At 59.4% G+C, this 16500-nt stretch overlaps 9 protein-coding genes across 9 annotated transcripts; 4 read left to right on the top strand and 5 right to left on the bottom strand.

The window, feature by feature from the left end:
- Positions 1-203: 203 nt before the first annotated feature.
- KVR01_008456 (uncharacterized protein) lies at positions 204-2314 on the bottom strand (the record flags this gene model as incomplete). Its single annotated transcript, XM_044789465.1, has 3 exons — positions 204-519; positions 641-908; positions 1003-2314. The coding sequence occupies 3 exons, from the start codon at positions 2312-2314 to the stop codon at positions 204-206; spliced, it is 1896 nt and encodes a 631-aa protein (XP_044642223.1).
- Positions 2315-3037: 723 nt separating this feature from the next.
- KVR01_008512 (uncharacterized protein) lies at positions 3038-4318 on the top strand (the record flags this gene model as incomplete). The annotated part of the gene is made up of 1 exon (XM_044781632.1): positions 3038-4318. One exon carries the CDS (start codon positions 3038-3040, stop codon positions 4316-4318), a length of 1281 nt encoding a protein of 426 aa, XP_044642279.1.
- Positions 4319-4743: 425 nt separating this feature from the next.
- KVR01_008384 (uncharacterized protein) lies at positions 4744-5843 on the bottom strand. Its single transcript, XM_044792023.1, has one exon. The coding sequence runs from the start codon at positions 5692-5694 to the stop codon at positions 4834-4836; it is 861 nt and encodes a 286-aa protein (XP_044642151.1). The 5' UTR covers positions 5695-5843; the 3' UTR covers positions 4744-4833.
- A 45-nt stretch (positions 5844-5888) lies between these two features.
- KVR01_008483 (uncharacterized protein) lies at positions 5889-9040 on the bottom strand. The gene is made up of 3 exons (XM_044788637.1): positions 7344-9040; positions 7125-7255; positions 5889-7051 (listed from the first exon to the last, which is right to left on the bottom strand). Exons 2-3 carry the CDS (start codon positions 7164-7166, stop codon positions 6023-6025), a joined length of 1071 nt encoding a protein of 356 aa, XP_044642250.1. The 5' UTR covers positions 7167-7255; positions 7344-9040; the 3' UTR covers positions 5889-6022.
- Positions 7801-8946, top strand: KVR01_008587 (uncharacterized protein; the record flags this gene model as incomplete). Its single annotated transcript, XM_044786239.1, has 1 exon — positions 7801-8946. The coding sequence occupies one exon, from the start codon at positions 7801-7803 to the stop codon at positions 8944-8946; it is 1146 nt and encodes a 381-aa protein (XP_044642354.1).
- Positions 9041-9362: 322 nt separating the features above from the next.
- Positions 9363-11063, top strand: KVR01_008632 (uncharacterized protein; the record flags this gene model as incomplete). The annotated part of the gene is made up of 4 exons (XM_044785826.1): positions 9363-9381; positions 9454-9575; positions 9651-10749; positions 10846-11063. 4 exons carry the CDS (start codon positions 9363-9365, stop codon positions 11061-11063), a joined length of 1458 nt encoding a protein of 485 aa, XP_044642399.1.
- Positions 11064-11507: 444 nt separating this feature from the next.
- KVR01_008506 (uncharacterized protein) lies at positions 11508-12360 on the bottom strand (the record flags this gene model as incomplete). Its single annotated transcript, XM_044792267.1, has 2 exons — positions 11508-11965; positions 12102-12360. The coding sequence occupies 2 exons, from the start codon at positions 12358-12360 to the stop codon at positions 11508-11510; spliced, it is 717 nt and encodes a 238-aa protein (XP_044642273.1).
- A 686-nt stretch (positions 12361-13046) lies between these two features.
- On the bottom strand, positions 13047-14227 carry KVR01_008805 (uncharacterized protein). Its single transcript, XM_044790792.1, has 2 exons — positions 13651-14227; positions 13047-13572 (listed from the first exon to the last, which is right to left on the bottom strand). Exons 1-2 carry the CDS (start codon positions 13750-13752, stop codon positions 13345-13347), a joined length of 330 nt encoding a protein of 109 aa, XP_044642572.1. The 5' UTR covers positions 13753-14227; the 3' UTR covers positions 13047-13344.
- A 1388-nt stretch (positions 14228-15615) lies between these two features.
- KVR01_008819 (uncharacterized protein) lies at positions 15616-16324 on the top strand. Its single transcript, XM_044794989.1, has 2 exons — positions 15616-16098; positions 16165-16324. The coding sequence occupies exons 1-2, from the start codon at positions 15727-15729 to the stop codon at positions 16177-16179; spliced, it is 387 nt and encodes a 128-aa protein (XP_044642586.1). The 5' UTR covers positions 15616-15726; the 3' UTR covers positions 16180-16324.
- Positions 16325-16500: the final 176 nt, after the last annotated feature.

Raw genomic sequence — 16500 nt, 5'->3', positions numbered from 1 at the left:
GCTGCTCACAGGCCACATCCCAAAGGAAGCTTTCCTAAAGAGGCTGCCCCTTTGGGGAGTATTCCAGAGGGAAATATCACATATGAGATTATGACTTAGGATGTCACGTAGTTCAAGGTCGAATTGCACTAGTCATTCATTCGTTCATTCATTCGTGAGAGTACCGACTAGTCTACCAACCGCCCCCCTTTCCCCACTTCCTCCTACCCCAGCAGACCAAGCCTCGCCCACACCGGGTTCACACCGCCGTTGGGCGCGGTCGAGAAACGAGGGCGAGGAGGCGCAGGATTGGGAGCACGAGCACGAGCAGGAGTACGAGTACGAGCAGAAGGGGGAGGGGGAGGGGGACGAGCGACGGCCCGCGGCGACTGGTACGTCGTGGCGGCGACGTTCTGGGCCGCCTGGTGCTGGACGACGGCGTTGGCCTCCCTCATCTCCTGTGTCTTTGCCCTGCCCTTCTTCCGCTTCTCTTCAAGTTTCATAGCCTTGTAGAGGAGGGAAGTGAACTCGAGGAAGACCCTGTGAGGACTTTTGTTAGCGGGCTGATGATAGTTCTGGAGGGGAGCAGAGACTGGTCATAAAAGAAAATAGAGTGGAGGACAGAGTGGCCGTGGGAGGAAGAGGGGGGCGGTTAACTTACTCGGTGGAGTTGGTCTCGAACGGGATGAACTTGACCGCGGACGACAGGGAGGGCATTTTGAAGTGTTCCATGCCCCAGCCCTCGTTGACCAGGAGCCTGTGGGCGATCCTGGCCATGGTCCTTTTGGCGTCGTTCGGCTGCACGTTTGTGAGGTTGACCGAGTTGCCGGGGACGCGCAGGTATGCCTTCAGGCGTTCGTAGATTGCCTTGCCGCGGAGGGAGTCGAGGCCCAGCGCCTTGTAACAGGTGTTGAGGTCAACTCGGGTGGCTAGGATACTTTTCGTCAGCAAGTGCTGCACATGGAGAGAGACTGGGGGGTTGAGGGGGAAGATATAGGGATGGAAGCCGTTGGCAGTACGTACTCAGGTTGATTGCCTTTCGCAGTGGTGTCCAGTCGATTGGGTTTTGCCGGTGGTAGACCTTTGGCAGCGCATCATTCGTGCGCATCGGGGGAGGCTGGTGGCGTCCGAGGCGTTGTCGGAGGGGCCCATGGTTGTTGGTGGCTCGCCTTTCGGCAAGCTTCACCTCCCTGATCTCGAGCGCGGCACTTGCTTTGGGTTGCTGGAATTGGGAACGGTCTGTCCACGCTTCCCAAGATGCGACTTTGGGAGCGTTGCTGGCCCTGTCGACAGATGCACCGTCGGCTGCGCTTGTGTCCCCCGCCAGCTCAGCGTTGAGCTGGGCCTCGAGGTCCTCGGTGGTCAGGTCGTTCAGATCAGCTCCGGCGGGCTCAGCATCGAGCTCGGCTTCAAGCTCCTCTGTGGTCAGGTCGATTAGATTGTCACCGGCGAGCTCGGCGTCGAGCGCGGCTTCAAGATCCTCGGTGGTAGGGGCGGTCAGATTGTCTGGCTGGTCGAGTTGGACCTCTGGCGCCCGATGCTTGCGGCCGACCCATGACTTGAAACCACCGCGCCTGCCACCTTTTCCTGGGGCACGCCTCTTCCTGTACCTGTCCTTGCGCGCTTTGCGCCTGCGGCGTACTGCGCGTTGCTTTGCGGCGACAGCGGCATGGTCAACCACGGGCTCCGCTCCGATCTCAGCATCTAGCCGCGCCTCACGAGCCTCGTCCTCCTCGTCCTCGTCGGCGGCTGGCACGGCCGCGGCTCTGGCGCCGCACTGGGCTTCGAACGCCTCTGCGCTCAGCTCCATGATTTCGTCGTCATCGTAACCGTTGTCGGGTACTGCTGTGATCTCAGCGCTGAGCTGTGCCTCAATGTCGTTGTCGCCTAGCTCTATGAGGTCATCACCGCAGCCGGCGCCGTGATCTTGTGGCGCGGCGCCGAGGGGTTGCTTTGCCCAGTCTGGCACTTCTTCACCGAACTGGGCGAAGAACTCCTCTTCGGTCATGTCCTCATCTTGGCTCTCGGCGGACGCAGAATTGCCCTGGCTGAAACTGGAGTCAGGAGAAATGGAGTTACTAACTGCATCGCCTTGCTTGTCTCGCAACAGGCGCTGTTCCTTCATGAACTCGTGGATTTCTTCCGCCGTCCTGTGTATGATGAGGGAGAAACGGCTGTCATTATCGTCGTCCGACTCGTAAGACGGGGTGCGGACGAGGCGGTAGGGGGAGGAGGATCTGTCAGAACCACGACTGCCAGAGTCGGTGGTCGAGCTGACTGAGGGGGACGGATGGTCTGGATGGGTTGGACGGTCAACGCCCGCGATTGTGGCCATGGTGAAGAAGGGATGCTGTTTGACAGTATTTGGTGAGAACTTCAAGTGGAGTAGTAGTTGTGGTGAGGATTGTAGATTGGAAAAAACAAAACAAGAGTGAAGAAGTGAGGTGTCTGCCTGGCTCCAGATTGGGAAGCTGCTTGTGGCCAAGAAGAGGTCGACTGCTGGCAGTATTGCGTCGACCCAAAATTAATCGACTGAAGCCTTTTACGTCGAGGCCCAAGCTTCCACCTCGTCCATTCTGCCATGGGAAAACAATCAGATCAATTGTTCAGTCACTTGGTTGGTGGGTTGAGCGAATCGATCAATCCCAAGGCAGAATGAACAATGGCGGAAGAACCCGTCCAATCACAGGACGCCGGGATCTGAGAGCTGATTGGGCCGTCAGTAATTGTTCCAATAGCAGAGGTGGGGCAGAGTCCATCACAATTGACCGCTGAGAACGAGAGGTGCTTGTGAGGTAGACCCTCATACTGCACTTCTGCCCATGCCTGGCAACTGGCCATGCTCTACTGCATGTGTCGTGTGTAAGAGAGCTGGTTGTTGCAGGGTTGCTGCCTGCATGAGCAGTCGATTCCCTCGATTGACAGTCGCAGCGGATCGGAAGTCCCGGGGACCCCGGCAGGACGTCATCCTCAAAACTGCCCGCCGCACCAGCATCTTCTCTCCCGTGTTGACTTACAAAATCTCCACCATCGCGATACCGCAACCAGACTTTCCATGATGCGGCCTCGAGGTAGCATCGTCCCCAGGCGCATAGCCGTCCCACCGCCAGCGGCCCCGAGCTTCATCTGCTCGACCTGCAGGTTCGCAGCAGCAGCAGCAGCAGCGCCGCGGCGAGCTCGACCATTCTCATCAACATCACCAGCGCGGTCGTCGCCGATCCCACCACCGCCACCGCCGTCAGGACTTGTCGCACTCTCATCAAGACGTCTCATCTCTGTCTCCGGGCCGGACTGCCCCAAGTTCCTGCAGGGCGCCATCACCCAGAACATCCTCCCACTCGCCAGCAGCAGCAGCAGCGACAGTGCCGTCGCCGCAGGCTCATACGGCGCCTTCCTGAACGCCACGGGCCGTGTGCTGCACGATGTCTTCATCTACCGGGACCCCCGCGGCGCCACCCCCGGCGAGAGCTTCCTGATCGAGGTCGACGCGGCCGAGGCGCCCAGGCTGGAGCGCCACATCAAGCGCTACAAGCTGCGCGCCAACTTCGCCGTGCGCCTGCTCGCCCCGGGCGAGGTCACCGTCTGGCACGGCTGGGACGACAAGGCCGGCGCCGCCGCCGCCCTGGCCGTCGGAGAAGCCCCGCACCAGCTCCTGCACCTCAGGGACCCCAGGGCGCCGGGCTTGGGGCACCGGATCCTGACCGAGGCCGGGCGGGACCCGGCGGTGGAGCTGGAGAGGGCGACGGCCGGCGAGGACGCCTACCGCGTGAGGAGGTACCTCATGGGGGTCCCCGAGGGCCAGTCCGAGCTCGCCCGCGAGGGGGCGCTCCCTCTCGAGGCCAACATGGACGTCATGGGCGGCATCGACTTCCGCAAGGGCTGCTACGTCGGCCAGGAGCTCACCATCCGCACCAGGCACCGCGGCGTCGTGCGGAAGCGCGTGCTGCCGGTGATGATCTACGGCGCGGACGGGGGCGAGGAGCAGCCCTCGCAGCTGGAGTACCTCCCCGCCGCGGACGGTGGCTCTGCTGTGGCTGTGGCCGTGGCCTCCGCCATCCCCACGGACACGCGCATCGGGAGGCTGGGCAAGAGGGGCCGCAGCGCAGGGAAGTGGTTGCGCGGCGTGGGTAATGTCGGCCTGGCGTTGTGCCGGCTTGAGGTCATGACCGACGTCGTCCTGCCTGGGGAGCCGGCGGCGAGCTCTTACACGCCCGCTGACGAGTTTGTGATGGAGGGTCAGGCGGGCGAGGACGGGCAGGAGGACCCTTTTAAGGTCAGGGTCAAGGCTTTTGTGCCCGAGTGGCTGAGGCAGGGTTTGGATGAACAGCAGAAGCATTGATAATGGGCAGATCTGATTGGCGGGTGCTCGTAATGCGGTCTCGAGAAGTGTACAATAGGCATTGAATCGGGATCGACAATGAGGTAGCAGGGATGCGCCAGTGCTGGAGGTTTCCACCACATTGTTGAACAGGAGGAAATGGATGCACAATGCTTCCTGCAGTATGGCCCGTAGATACTACCCAAGTAGCGTTTTTGGATCCCCTTCAAAATGGGGGACCCATCAGTTATGACAGTAGCAGAAGCAGGGCTTGCGCTCAGAAACGCTCCCACGAGTGTGCCTACAACTACAATCGTCTTACCTGAGCAATGAATCAGAGATCACAGACAAATCTCACATACGGCACGGCTACGCCTCACCTGTGCAGCTGTCTCTTTGACGGCTTGACTGGCGCTCAAACGGCAGGAACGGTACCAAGGGGCTGGTCTTAAAGAGAGCATTCGTGTTAGCTCAATCTTCACTGTTGGGTATCATGACAAAAAGTAATACGGACCCCGGAGAAACCGCCCCTCATCTCAAGCCGCCATGCCCGCCTCCTTCATCCTCTGCTCCTTCACGGCCTGCGCCGCTTTTAATCTCGCCCTCGTCTTGGGCCACTGCGTCTCCCAGAACTTGACCGGGTCGGCCGACTTCGGTACGTCCCTCCGGGGTATCGGCGCGCTCTTGTCCTCGGCGGCGTGTTTCGGCTCAGCATCGTGACGGGGCTCAGGCACAGTCTCGGGCCTCGCCTCCTCGGCGGCGGCGGCGGCGGCGGCGGCACCGCTCTTCCTCCCTTCCTTCCTGGCCCTCTTCTCCTCCCTCCGCCTCCTCTTCTCGGCAAGCTTCTCCTCCAGCTCCCGCTCCCGGTCGCCCATGGCCTCGTCGTCGCGCTGCCGCCGCGCCCTCTCGCGCTCCTCGGCCTCCCGCACGAGCCGCTGCCTCTCCTCCACGATCCTGCGGCCCTCGGCCGTCTTGGCCGCCCGCTCCCGCTCCTCCTCCTCCCGCCGCGCGGCGCCCTCCGCGGCGGCCCTCCGGCCCCGGCCCTCGGCCTCCTCGAGCTCCTCCGCGAACCGCCGCTGCCTCGCGCTCATCCTCTCCTTGTCGAGCGCCTTCTGCCGCGCGGCGCTCCGCGCCCCGTCGTACGCCGCCCGCGCCTCCTCCGACGCCAGCACGTCCCGCGCCTGCCCGAACTCCTCCCACTTGTCCTTGTCGAACCTGTCGCCCGCCTGGTCCGGGTGGTACTTGATGGACCGCTTGCGCCAGGCGCGCTGCACCGTCTCGCGCGTGATCGGGGTGTCGTCTGAGGGGTCGATCCCCAGCAGGGCGTAGTAGTCGAGGCCGCGCGCCGCGGCGTCTTTGGCTGCCGCCAGCAGCTCGGCGCTGGCGTTGTCGCTCATCTTGGGCTTGTTTGGGTGACTTTGCGAGGACGACGGGGAGATGGTATGCAAGAACGTCTGTTGGATTTGGTATCAGGAGCGTGCGTCGTTGGTTGGTGGTCGACGTGGTGGTAGAGTGGAAGTTGTGAGAGAAGATAACCGGATACCAGGTTCCAAGGTTGGCTTATCGAAGATTACGGCCGGACTGATAAGATACGCTCACGGTGGAAATTTACGGTCGAAAGATACGGTCTAAATTACATAACTCTCAGCCAGTCAAACAAACGGTCTTTTCGGCAAACAACTTTCTCGATTCGTTCCATTTCATACATTCATTTCCATTTTCCATTTAATAAGTCGCAGTGAGTCTTTGCACCAGATACTGCCCGCTAGTGATACCGGCATACTTCTTGTCCGTTTCTGCCGCGAACGTGCCAGGGATGGCCTCGATGTAGCTTTTGAAATTGGGGTTGCAAAAGTAACTGTGCCGGCAGGTCAGCAACACGGTTCTCGAGGGGATCGTGCCCAGTGGTAAAACTAACGCGATGCTGTAACGGGCGGGGTGCTCATCGGACTTCCTGGGCGGCTCGACCACGCGGTGGATGGTGCTCTTGATGGTGTCGTTGCTCCACCTCGCGAGGAGGTCACCGGCATTCACGACACAAGTGTCCTCGATGGGCGTCGCATCCACGAACTGGCCGTTGGGGCTCTGGACCTGCAGGCCGCCGGCGCCGTCCTGGAAGAGCAGCGTGATGCTGCCGTAGTCCGAGTGCGCGCCGGCCCGGACCTGGCCCGGGTTGACCTTGAACACCTCGCTCTTGACGGCCGGGTAGTGCAGCAGGCGCAGGGTGTTGTCGCCGACGTCGACAAAGCCGTCAAAGTGGTCCTCGCCGAGGCCCATGCCCACGGCGATGGCGCGCATGACCTCGACGTGGATGCGCTTGCACTGCTCGTGGAAGTCCAGCATCGTCGACTTGAACCCGTCCACCGCCGTGCCGGGCTTCTCTTCTGGCCACCGGTTTGGGTAGTCCGGGTCGCCCTCGCGGCCAATCTCGAAGCTCTCCTTGATGTCGGCCGTGCTGGCCTTCAACTTGGCCACATCCTTCTCCTCCTCGACGAGGGTCAGCTTCTCGCGGCCCGGGGCCGAGTAGCCCCTGTTCGCCTCTGGAGTCGTCCACCCGAGTGCCAGCTTCTCCTCTAGACTGAGCCCGTTGAAGAACTTGGCGCTGGTGCCGAAGACATGCTTGCGCGTCTCGGGCGAGATGGGGAGGTTCTTGAGGTAGATGAAGCCCGCATTCTGGAAGCCACTCAGGATCGCGTTGGCCGTCTCCTTGCGCTGGGTGGCGTCTCCGTGCAGGAACTTGGACAGGTCGATCAACTGATGAGATGGATGTTCAGCACAGCACTCCAGGTCACACGGCCAACCAACGCTCCGTCCAGCACTCACGCACCGGGATCATGAGCCCCTGCTCGTCAACGGCGGCCTTCTCCATGATGTCTGTGTTACTCGAGACTCCAACGGGCCTATCGGTGATGAGGATGGAGTTGAAGTGTGCACAAAAAATAGGCAGCACGTTCTAGACTGTCAAGCAGACTCGTGTTAGTTTCAACAGTGTCACGCGGTCACATCCGGCGCGGGCCTCCAACTTTAAAGCGGACGGGCGACTGACGGAGTGAGAGCGGCGGTCTCCGGCTCAGGCTCACGGGGCGGCTCTAAATGGCAGGCGAATAAGAATGACATTCGACTGTTATAGGGCCGAGACTCGACATGGCCCAATTAGTGTCAAATTCTCTTGACAGTGGCTACCCGTTGATAAGAAGTCGGCCGGTTTGACCAGGCGCCCCTGTGGAAGTCGAGATAAGATGCTGCCCGTGGGAAAGGGGACGATAGTGTATCCGTACCCTGTACCCAGGTGGAAGGAGGGGCCCGCGGGGTAGCTTTCCCCTTCCTGTCGATCCTTCCGGCAGCACATGCTGGGGTCGCGAGCTTCTTTTTATTCCATACTAATAGACTTGTCTGCCCTGTCTTCACTCATTGGTTCCTGATTATTGTTGCTGTTGTTGCTGGCCAGCCCAATCAGTCAGTCAGGCAGTCGTTCATTCACTCACGCCACCACAGACCACACCATGGCCGATCCTTCGAGCGCCTCACCGTCAAAGGTGGTGGACATCCACACCCACATGTACCCTCCTTCCTACGTCCAGATCCTGGAATCACGGTCCACAATCCCTCTGGTCCGCAAGTTTGCCAGCTCGCCGGATCCGCGACTGATCCTGCTCGAGGCAGAGGTGCCGTCCCTCTCGGGCGCCGACGATGCATCGGCCAAACCACCAGGGCGGCCTCTGACCAAGCACTACTCGTCGCTGGCGCAGAAGATACATTTTATGGACACCCACAAGATCGACATATCCGTCATATCGCTCGCGAACCCATGGCTGGACTTTCTTGACCCATCCGAGGCCGGGCCGTTTGCAGCCTCGGTCAACAAGGAGTTCAGCGACATGTGCGCCGCCCACCCCGGACGGCTCTTCTTCTTCGGCACCCTCCCGCTCACCGCGACGCTGGCCACGATACAGGAGTCCATCGCACAGCTCAAAGGGCTGGACTACTGCCGCGGCGTGATCCTGGGGACCTCGGGGCTGGGCAAGGGCCTGGACGACGCGGCCCTGCTCCCCATCTTCCAGGCCCTCGCCGACGCGGGGCTGACCATCTTCCTGCACCCGCACTACGGCCTGCCCAACGAGGTGTGGGGCCCGCGGGCGTCGGGCGAGTACGGCCACGTGCTGCCGCTGGCGCTGGGGTTCCCCATGGAGACGACCATCGCGGTGGCGCGCATGTACCTGGCGGGCGTGTTCGACGCCGTGCCCGCGCTGCAGATGATCCTGGCGCACAGCGGCGGCACGCTGCCCTTCCTGGCCGGCAGGATCGAGAGCTGCGTGCTGCACGACGGGCACCTGGTGCGCGAGGGCAAGGTCGGCGCGGGCAGGCGGACCGTGTGGGACGTGCTCCGGAGCCAGGTCTACCTGGACGCCGTCATCTACAGCGAGGTGGGCCTCAACGCGGCCATCGAGGCCAGCGGCGGCGCGGACAGGCTCATGTTCGGGACCGACCACCCCTTCTTCCCGCCGCTGGGCACCGACGAGGACGGCGAGTGGGAGAGCGTGGGCATGAACGCCGAGGCCGTCAACAAGGCGCTCGGTGAGGGGTCGGACAAGGCGAGGGGGGTCATGGGCGGGAATGCTGTGAGGGTCTTGAGGCTGCATGGGTCATGATAGACATGCTGTTTTGGGCGATGAGAAAGTGCTATACGAGCATGCATGAGTCTAGATCTGATCGTCCAATAAATAAATAAATATTGGCTCTGTGGTCCACTCAATAGCAGGTTGCCGGCCAACTGGCTTTTATTAAAATTCAGGTAGGTATATTCCAGATCTCTGGGTCGACTTACTGAATTCTATATCCAGCCCGAGAAATGCCCACCAAATATGGGCCAAGACATGCTGATCAGCCGCCCAAACCTTGGTCTGGGGTCCTATGTAGATTTGACAGCCAGATCCCAATTTCCCTCCAAAACCCCCGCTGACATCACACGCCAGGTCTGGTGGGGTCCTGCAGGTGCGACCCCCCTCCACACCTCAGGTCATTGCTATGCAAGCCAGGGCACCGTAGCGCTGTGCAGGCGGCTCACATGCGCCTCGCCACCTCGAGTCCAAGGGTCCGGTAGTTTTTGGGCTTATCAACCCCAAACCTCCCTTCAACATCCCGCAACCACTCGCCAGACCCGAGCCCTTCACCCTCCATCGCCTGGGTTCACCTCAGATGGGTCCGCAAGATGAAGAAGACACTGCTTCTGTGCTTCATCCACGGCTTCAAGGCAAGTATTCCTTCCTCGTTGCGATACGTCACCTGTCACCTCTTGATTAAGCACATAAGAATCCCAACACTGCTAACACGCGCACTCTTTCCCACCGTCCAGGGGGGTGAGGAGACCTTCGGCCACAAATATGCCTTCACCCAGCACCTGCGGGACCTCGTCGCCCAGCAGCTCCCCAAGCTCGACGTGCGGGTGCTGGTCTACCCCAAGTACGAGACCCGCGGCGACCTGGCCGACTGCGTCTCGCGGTTCCGCGACTGGCTCCAGGAGAAGGTCATCGACATCGAGGTCGGCAAGGGGACCCCCTCGCCCACCGTCGACCCCTCCGTGCGCGTCGTGCTGTGCGGCCACTCCATGGGCGGCATCGTCGCCGCCGAGACCCTCATCGCCCTGACCAGCGAGCGCGTCATCCCGCCCTCGACGGCCTCCGGCGGCTCCGGCGACGGGAACCACACCGCCGCGCCCGCCGAGGGCGACAGGTCCTTCGAGCTCAACGGCCTCATGTTCCCCTACGTCCAGGCCGTGCTCAGCTTCGACACCCCGTACCTGGGCATCAGCCCCGGCGTCGTCGCCCACGGCGCCGAGACCCACTACAGCACCGCCAGCGCCGCGCTCACGCAGCTGAGCACGCTGACGGGCCTGTGGGGCGCCAAGGGGGCCGCCGACGCGGGCAAGGGCGCACAGCAGGAGAAGAAGCCCGCCGCCGCGCTGCCGCCGGCAGCAGGAGGGAACAACGGCAGCAACAACAGCAACAAGGCAAACGAATCCTCCTCGGCGTGGGGCAGCTGGGGCAAGATGGCGCTGTACGCGGGGGCGGGCGCGGCGCTCGCCGGGTCCGCGGCGGCGGCGTACCTGAAGCGCGACCAGCTGACCGAGGGCTGGACGTGGGTGTCGTCGCACCTCGAGTTCGTGGGGTGCCTCGCGCGGGGCGAGGAGCTGCGGCGGCGCGTCGCGTACATGGCGCGCGCGCAGAACGAGCTCGGGGTCGGGTTCGGCGTGCTGTACACGCGCCTGGGAAAGGGCGCCACCGCGCTGCAGCAGCAGGTCGCCGGGATGGGCGGCACCAACATGGTCGGCTCCGTGCTGGGCGGCCAGAGGACGTTCTGCAACCTGCCCAGCCGGCGCAACGGCCCGGAGAAGCTGGGCCACTGGGAGGAGGCTGTCAATGACCAGGCGGGGGACGAGACCTCGGCGCACATGGGTAAGTCCTCTTCTGCTCCCTCTTTTTCTGATGTGGGCGGGATGGGGTCCGTGGCTCGAGGGATTTGTGCTGACTCCGCTTCTTGTTGAACTGCAGCCATGTTCGAGCCCAAAGAGAACCCCGGGTACGACAGGCTCTCCAACACGGCGGCGCAACTCATCGCGAAGTGGACCAGGAACGACTGGTACGAGAGCAGTACCGAGGGGGAGATCACGCGGGACAAAGAAACAGCCCCAGAAGGCGACATGGCCCTGGACAGTGACGAGGACGTTGGTATGAAGGGAGAGGGCTTGGGGACTGCGCCACCGTCTTGATTGGGTCTTGTGGCGTCACGGTCTTTTGTTTTCCTATAGTTTGGAGTTGACTTGGTTTCCTTCCCCGTTGCTTTTGATACCTCTATTGCTTGGTATAATACAGGATACAATGATTAAAGAGCAAAGGCGCTTCTTCTAATATGCTCTGAATGCTCTGTTTGGCCATATGCCCCATGCCCCCTCTAGCGGCCGAGTAGTGGCTCCAAGAAAACACCAAACAAGTGGTTTCGTTTTCAATCCCCATACATATAAAATGCACATGGCGCCTTCATACAGTGGTAAACGCTCAAGACCCAGCGTTTTAAAAAATAAATAAAAAAATGCAGTGCCAATAACAGTGCAGAGAGGAATACAGTACGTGAGCACAAAACAGACAGCTCTTCTCCCAACGCCCAACAAAATGCCACGTGTTGTGACCGGCCTTTCTCTGCCCGTCTCCAGAGCTCACTGCCTCTTCTTGCCACCCGCCCTGTCGGCAGCACCGGCGCCCCCGCCCAGGACCTTCCTCCGCTGCTTGATCATGTGGGTGTACAGCATCGGCGCGCCGGGCAGGTACGTGAGCATGGTGGCGGCTGCGGCGGCGGCCCTGGCGGCGGAGCCCTCGGCGCGCGCGGCCTGGGCGGCGAGGAGGAGCTCGCACAGCTCGCTGAGGATGCCGACGGGGTAGAGGGCGAAGAAGCCGCTGTAGCGCATCCAGCGCAGGGGGTAGGGCTCGGCGCCGACCGACAGCGACAGGGCGAAGAAGAGGTACCGCACGACCTCGGTCACGGACCAGGCCAGCAGCATGCTGCTGTAGGAGGGGCTCGCGGCGATCAGCGGGTAGGTGTGGACGGCGCCCCAGACGAGGGCGAAGCGGGACGAGACCTGCATCAGGGTCGTGAAGAGGGGGGCGCGGACGACTCCTGTTTGATTGGTGGCGGTGGTTGTTAGCTTAGGTTCCAATTGATCTTCTCCCCCCCCCCCCGTCTGTCCTCCTCCTGCTCTGTTTCCTGCTTGTTGGGGGCTGGTGCAGGTGGGTTAGGCAGGGTTCTCGCATACCGAGCAGTGAGTGCACGACCTCGAGCGCGGCGAGGGTCTGCGTCCACTTCGTCCACTCGCCGACGGCGGGGTACACGAGGACGGGCCCCTTGTCGAGCCCGTTCTCGAGGAGCACAGTCACCGTCCGGACGAGGACGACGGACCAGAGGAGGGCCGAGACGCCGTTGTACGCGACGAGGTAGGCGCGCTTCGGGGCCGACATGCGCCGCGGCGACACGTTCGTCTTGATGACATCTTCTTTTGGCTGTGGGGATGCCATTGTTCAGTGATGGCCGGCCGGCTGGCTGTGTCTGTGCGTCCAAATGCTGCTGCTGTGCCTGGCGGGTGGGCTTCTTCGAACCGGACGTTGTCTCGTTCGGCTTAACGGGCAGATAAACTCGGTGGGTTGAGTTGGTGACGGCTGGGTTTTGGTTTGTTGAGCCGTTGTAGCAGTGTAGAATTTCGAGCCGAGGAGTACCCGCTTTTTGTTTTGGCTAGGCCCCTCGCAGGCGTGGGCCCTTCGTTCCCTGTCCCGGGGGAACTGCTGCAGGGATCAGGGCCAAAGGTGCAAAAGATGGGGGTGGCAGTGCTCATGTCAGTTGCAGTTGCAGTGCCGACAGTCTGGTTCCTGCATGTTGGATTCATTGTAGTGTATTGTTCCTCAGCCCTGTAAGGTGCGATGGGACGAGCTCTGTTCAATGCTAATATGCATTTCTAGGGTCTGCTTGGGCCTCCGAGTTAAAGGTTAGCGGGTTCCTCGGCAAGATCGCAGTTGGCCCAAGTAAGAGCCAGCCACATGAAAGTGAACGCGTGTCCCCTACTCGGCGACCTCTATCTGGAAGTTGCTCCGTGGAATGAGTGACTTCTTCTAGAATAATAGATGGGAGGTATTGAAGCCATAGGGGCCTCCGCCTTGAACGTGTTGCAGTAACAACATATGAGACGTGTTTCAATCATAGACACAAATGGGTGTGCAAGATCTTGTAATTATCATTTTGCTTTTGGCATATAGAATCCGACTTTAACCCCGACAGCCCAGTAATTCATTTCGTCATTATCATACTCTGCTTCCTGGGAATCGACTTGCAGTCTGATCCGGGCCTCGCGCCCTGCACCACAGGAAAACAAGACATCAAGATCATGAATATTGTACAATATAATCCCGGATCCATCATCATATCCCGATTATTAAAGGCAAGACAGAAAAAGGCCATGACTGCGTGGATGCCAATGGTGAAATCAACAGTCACGGCGGTGCAAGCACTCAGTGCTTAGTGCTGAATATCTTGGACCAGCCACTGAATAGGTACTGGTCCGTGTGTCTGCCGCAATGCGTGTACGTGTTGACGTTGCTAGTCGACGACGCCTTCTTCCTCCTGGGGACAGAGGCTGCCGATGCCGAGGACATGGTTGAGGTGACCGAGTTTGACGAGTCTTTCCTGCTCATGGCGGCGCGGGTTGGCCAACGGCTTGTGAAGGCTGACTGTGGTGACTGTTTTGATGAGTTAGTCTTGTCGGCGCCCGAGCAGTGAAGTGGCGCGGGGAGAATGTTTGGGAGATTTGCACTCACGCCTTGAGAAGATGTGGGAGACGTCGGGGATGTTGGTGTGTTGGGGCTGGAGCCCGTGGTGTACGACCGCGTCGGGGCTGGTGTGCGAGATGAAGCACTCATAGCTGCAAGGATTTGTCGAAATATTCGACTTGGAAGTTCAAGGGTTGCTCGAGTCTCCAAAAGGGCTGTCTCGGGCTCGCTTCGGGGTGCTTGTTGGTGGGCCGACGTGTTGGTTATGAAGCTGAATATTCTTTGTTCTCTTGGCTGTTCGACGATGGCCAGCGTGGGGCAGCTTCACACGGGACTGTTATTATGATGACAGCAACAGCCCGTTGGGGTCACGAGTAGGGTCAGATGCAAGGTCTGGTGCGACGAGAGCAGTGATGCCACAGACGCTCGTCGAGGAACAAAGAAAGGCTGAAGACCACGAGACGGCTCGGGAGTTGCGCTTGGGAACGTGAAAGAGAGAGGAGGACTGAGAGTCTCGCTAGCTTGTGCCAGCCCAGTAGCTTTCCCATCTCGGCGGGACAAGCTGCTCTTATCAAGGGGGGCCAGAACTGGCAAGGGCGGAAGCCATGCACAGAGGCCATTCCCGCCGCTCGGTCATCCGTTGTGAGTGGCACCTCAGAGCGGCAGCTAAGGTACGACTGCCTGGGTAGGTGGGTAGGGTGGATTGGAGACGGCACAGGGAGGAGCCGGATCCCTGTCACCAGCTGGCAGTCCTACCGTACTACGTCGACTAACAGGGTGGTCCCCATGTCCCAGGCCTACCAGGCTCGAGCCCAGGTAGAAACATTTGGTAGGGCTGAAGGGTGAGCCCGGGCCCAACTGACCCAGCAAGATCGAGCAGGAAGGGTGGGTGGGACCAGCCTGCTGTAGGCCACCGGGACAAGCCAACCATGTGGTGGCTGCTTCCTGCCGTGAGTTTGCCTTGATTGGGGGTTTCCTGCTGACCCGCATGCAGGACGGACCTCTTCCTGCCCGGTGGGAAGACACCCCAATTTCAGAAGCCTGATGCGCAGGGTCGCCGCCGTTCAATGTCGGAGCCACAGCTTTTGGTTCAGCCTCGACCACGCCTTACCACGCCGGCATCCCAGGACAGAGGGTCACTTCCGCTAGTCAAGACATGCACATGTCTTTCTGCACATGTCTCTCTGTCCGTCGGCGACAACCGCTCGGACGGACGCCATGAGGCCAAAGCCAAGGAAGAAGAAACAGAGAAAACCCGCTCGGCGCTTTTCGCGTGGCCCTACCTGCAGGCCTCGCTCGGGGGACCCATCCTGATTGCCTACTTGGTGTCATCGGCCAATGTCTGAGACCACTTTGGGGGGGCCAAACATGCCGGCCCCAACAGACGAGCCAGCCACTCACGGCGAGTCGTGGTGTCAGAACGCCCTGCAGGGTGCCGGATGAGCAAGAAAACAGGGTGAAATAAGGCAACCAGGAAAAAAAAAGGTGGGTTGCCCGCCAGCTGGGACGCCAGGCAGCCAGCTTTCTGAGGCCAAACCAGGTGTGCATTCTGACCCATAGCTACGTGGCAGCACTGCAGAAATCAAGTTGATCCTGAAGACCGACAATGTAGGTCAATGAGTTGTTGATTCCTCCAAACTCGCAGTTGCGTGGCCTCCCACGTGACGCGTTTTGAGGCCGGCCTGAAGCGTTGCCTGAGTGGCTGACTAAGTAAATCTAGCGGATCTACACAAGCAGCTGAAGGGTATCGGTGATAGCCCGTGCGGTCTTAGAGGCCTTAAAGGAGTAACTCTAACAATAACTTAGACCTAGTAAACTAAGATAAAAATAATACTTAAATCATTAATTTTTCATTGGGTTTTATTTTTTATTTAATTCTTGTTAAATATATAATATAAATAAATAAATATGTAAATCAGTTAGACTAACTATTTTATTAGTATAAATCTTAAAGATAACCTTAGCTGATCTTTCCCCTCTTACCTCAAGCTTCTAGGCTGACATGGTCTACTATTTTCCCACATGTGCACCCACTCGCTTCGCCTCCTATGCGTTCTTCCCGAAACATATAGCAAGGCTTTTTTGTCGTCATTAAACCATACCTTCATTTCTTGACCCTCATTCATGTGTGGTCTGTCTGACCTCCTCAGAGCCGCCATCATGCGACGTACGGTCCAGAGACAAGGCCCTCACCCGGAGCCTACCGAAATCGTCAGCAGTACCGACGCCCAGGAGGGTCCGATCAAAGGGTTGACCAAGGATCCGCCAGAGATGTTGGAAGTGATGATGAGGTTTCTGGACCAGTGGATCGAAGAAGAAACATCGAATCCTACGCGCCGCAAGAACATCCAGATATGCAAGGACTACGTCAGAGAACATGGCTACCCAGAAGATGACTACTACATACGGGTAGTACAAGGAGTGGTGACGGTCCTCAATCAAGAGCAACGCTTTGCACTGCCTCCCACGCCAAATAGGGCAGACAATTTTTTACTAGTGAGAAGCAATGAAGCCGGCTCTGTTTCTTCTGCTGAGATCACTAACTAATTTTTCGTTTTGTAGTGCGCACCTGAGTAGGATCATGATCAATGAGTTTGAGTTGCATTCAGCTCGAAGCCGCGCCTTGGAGGTCTGGAAATGCCCCGTCCCACCATTCTTACAGCGCAACTTTTAGCTTAGTAATTTATAACTATAACTTAATAATAAACTTATATAAGTAAGACTAAGAATACTCTAGATAAGTAAACTTTGATAATTATAGTACCTAAAATCTCGAATTTTCTCTTAGGATTCGTGACTTGAGTTTCAGTACCCACATGTAGGTAGCCTTACCTTTTTTTGGAGCCGCTAATCACTCCACTGGCACACTTCGTTGCGTCTGTGTCATCCTTTCCTGGC

This window comes from Diaporthe batatas (assembly GCF_019321695.1).
Source record: "Diaporthe batatas strain CRI 302-4 chromosome Unknown Contig00010, whole genome shotgun sequence".
NCBI classification, from domain to species: domain Eukaryota; kingdom Fungi; phylum Ascomycota; class Sordariomycetes; order Diaporthales; family Diaporthaceae; genus Diaporthe; species Diaporthe batatas.
Note: the sequence above shows the minus strand (reverse complement) of the source record. Positions and strands in the feature narration are given on the sequence as shown.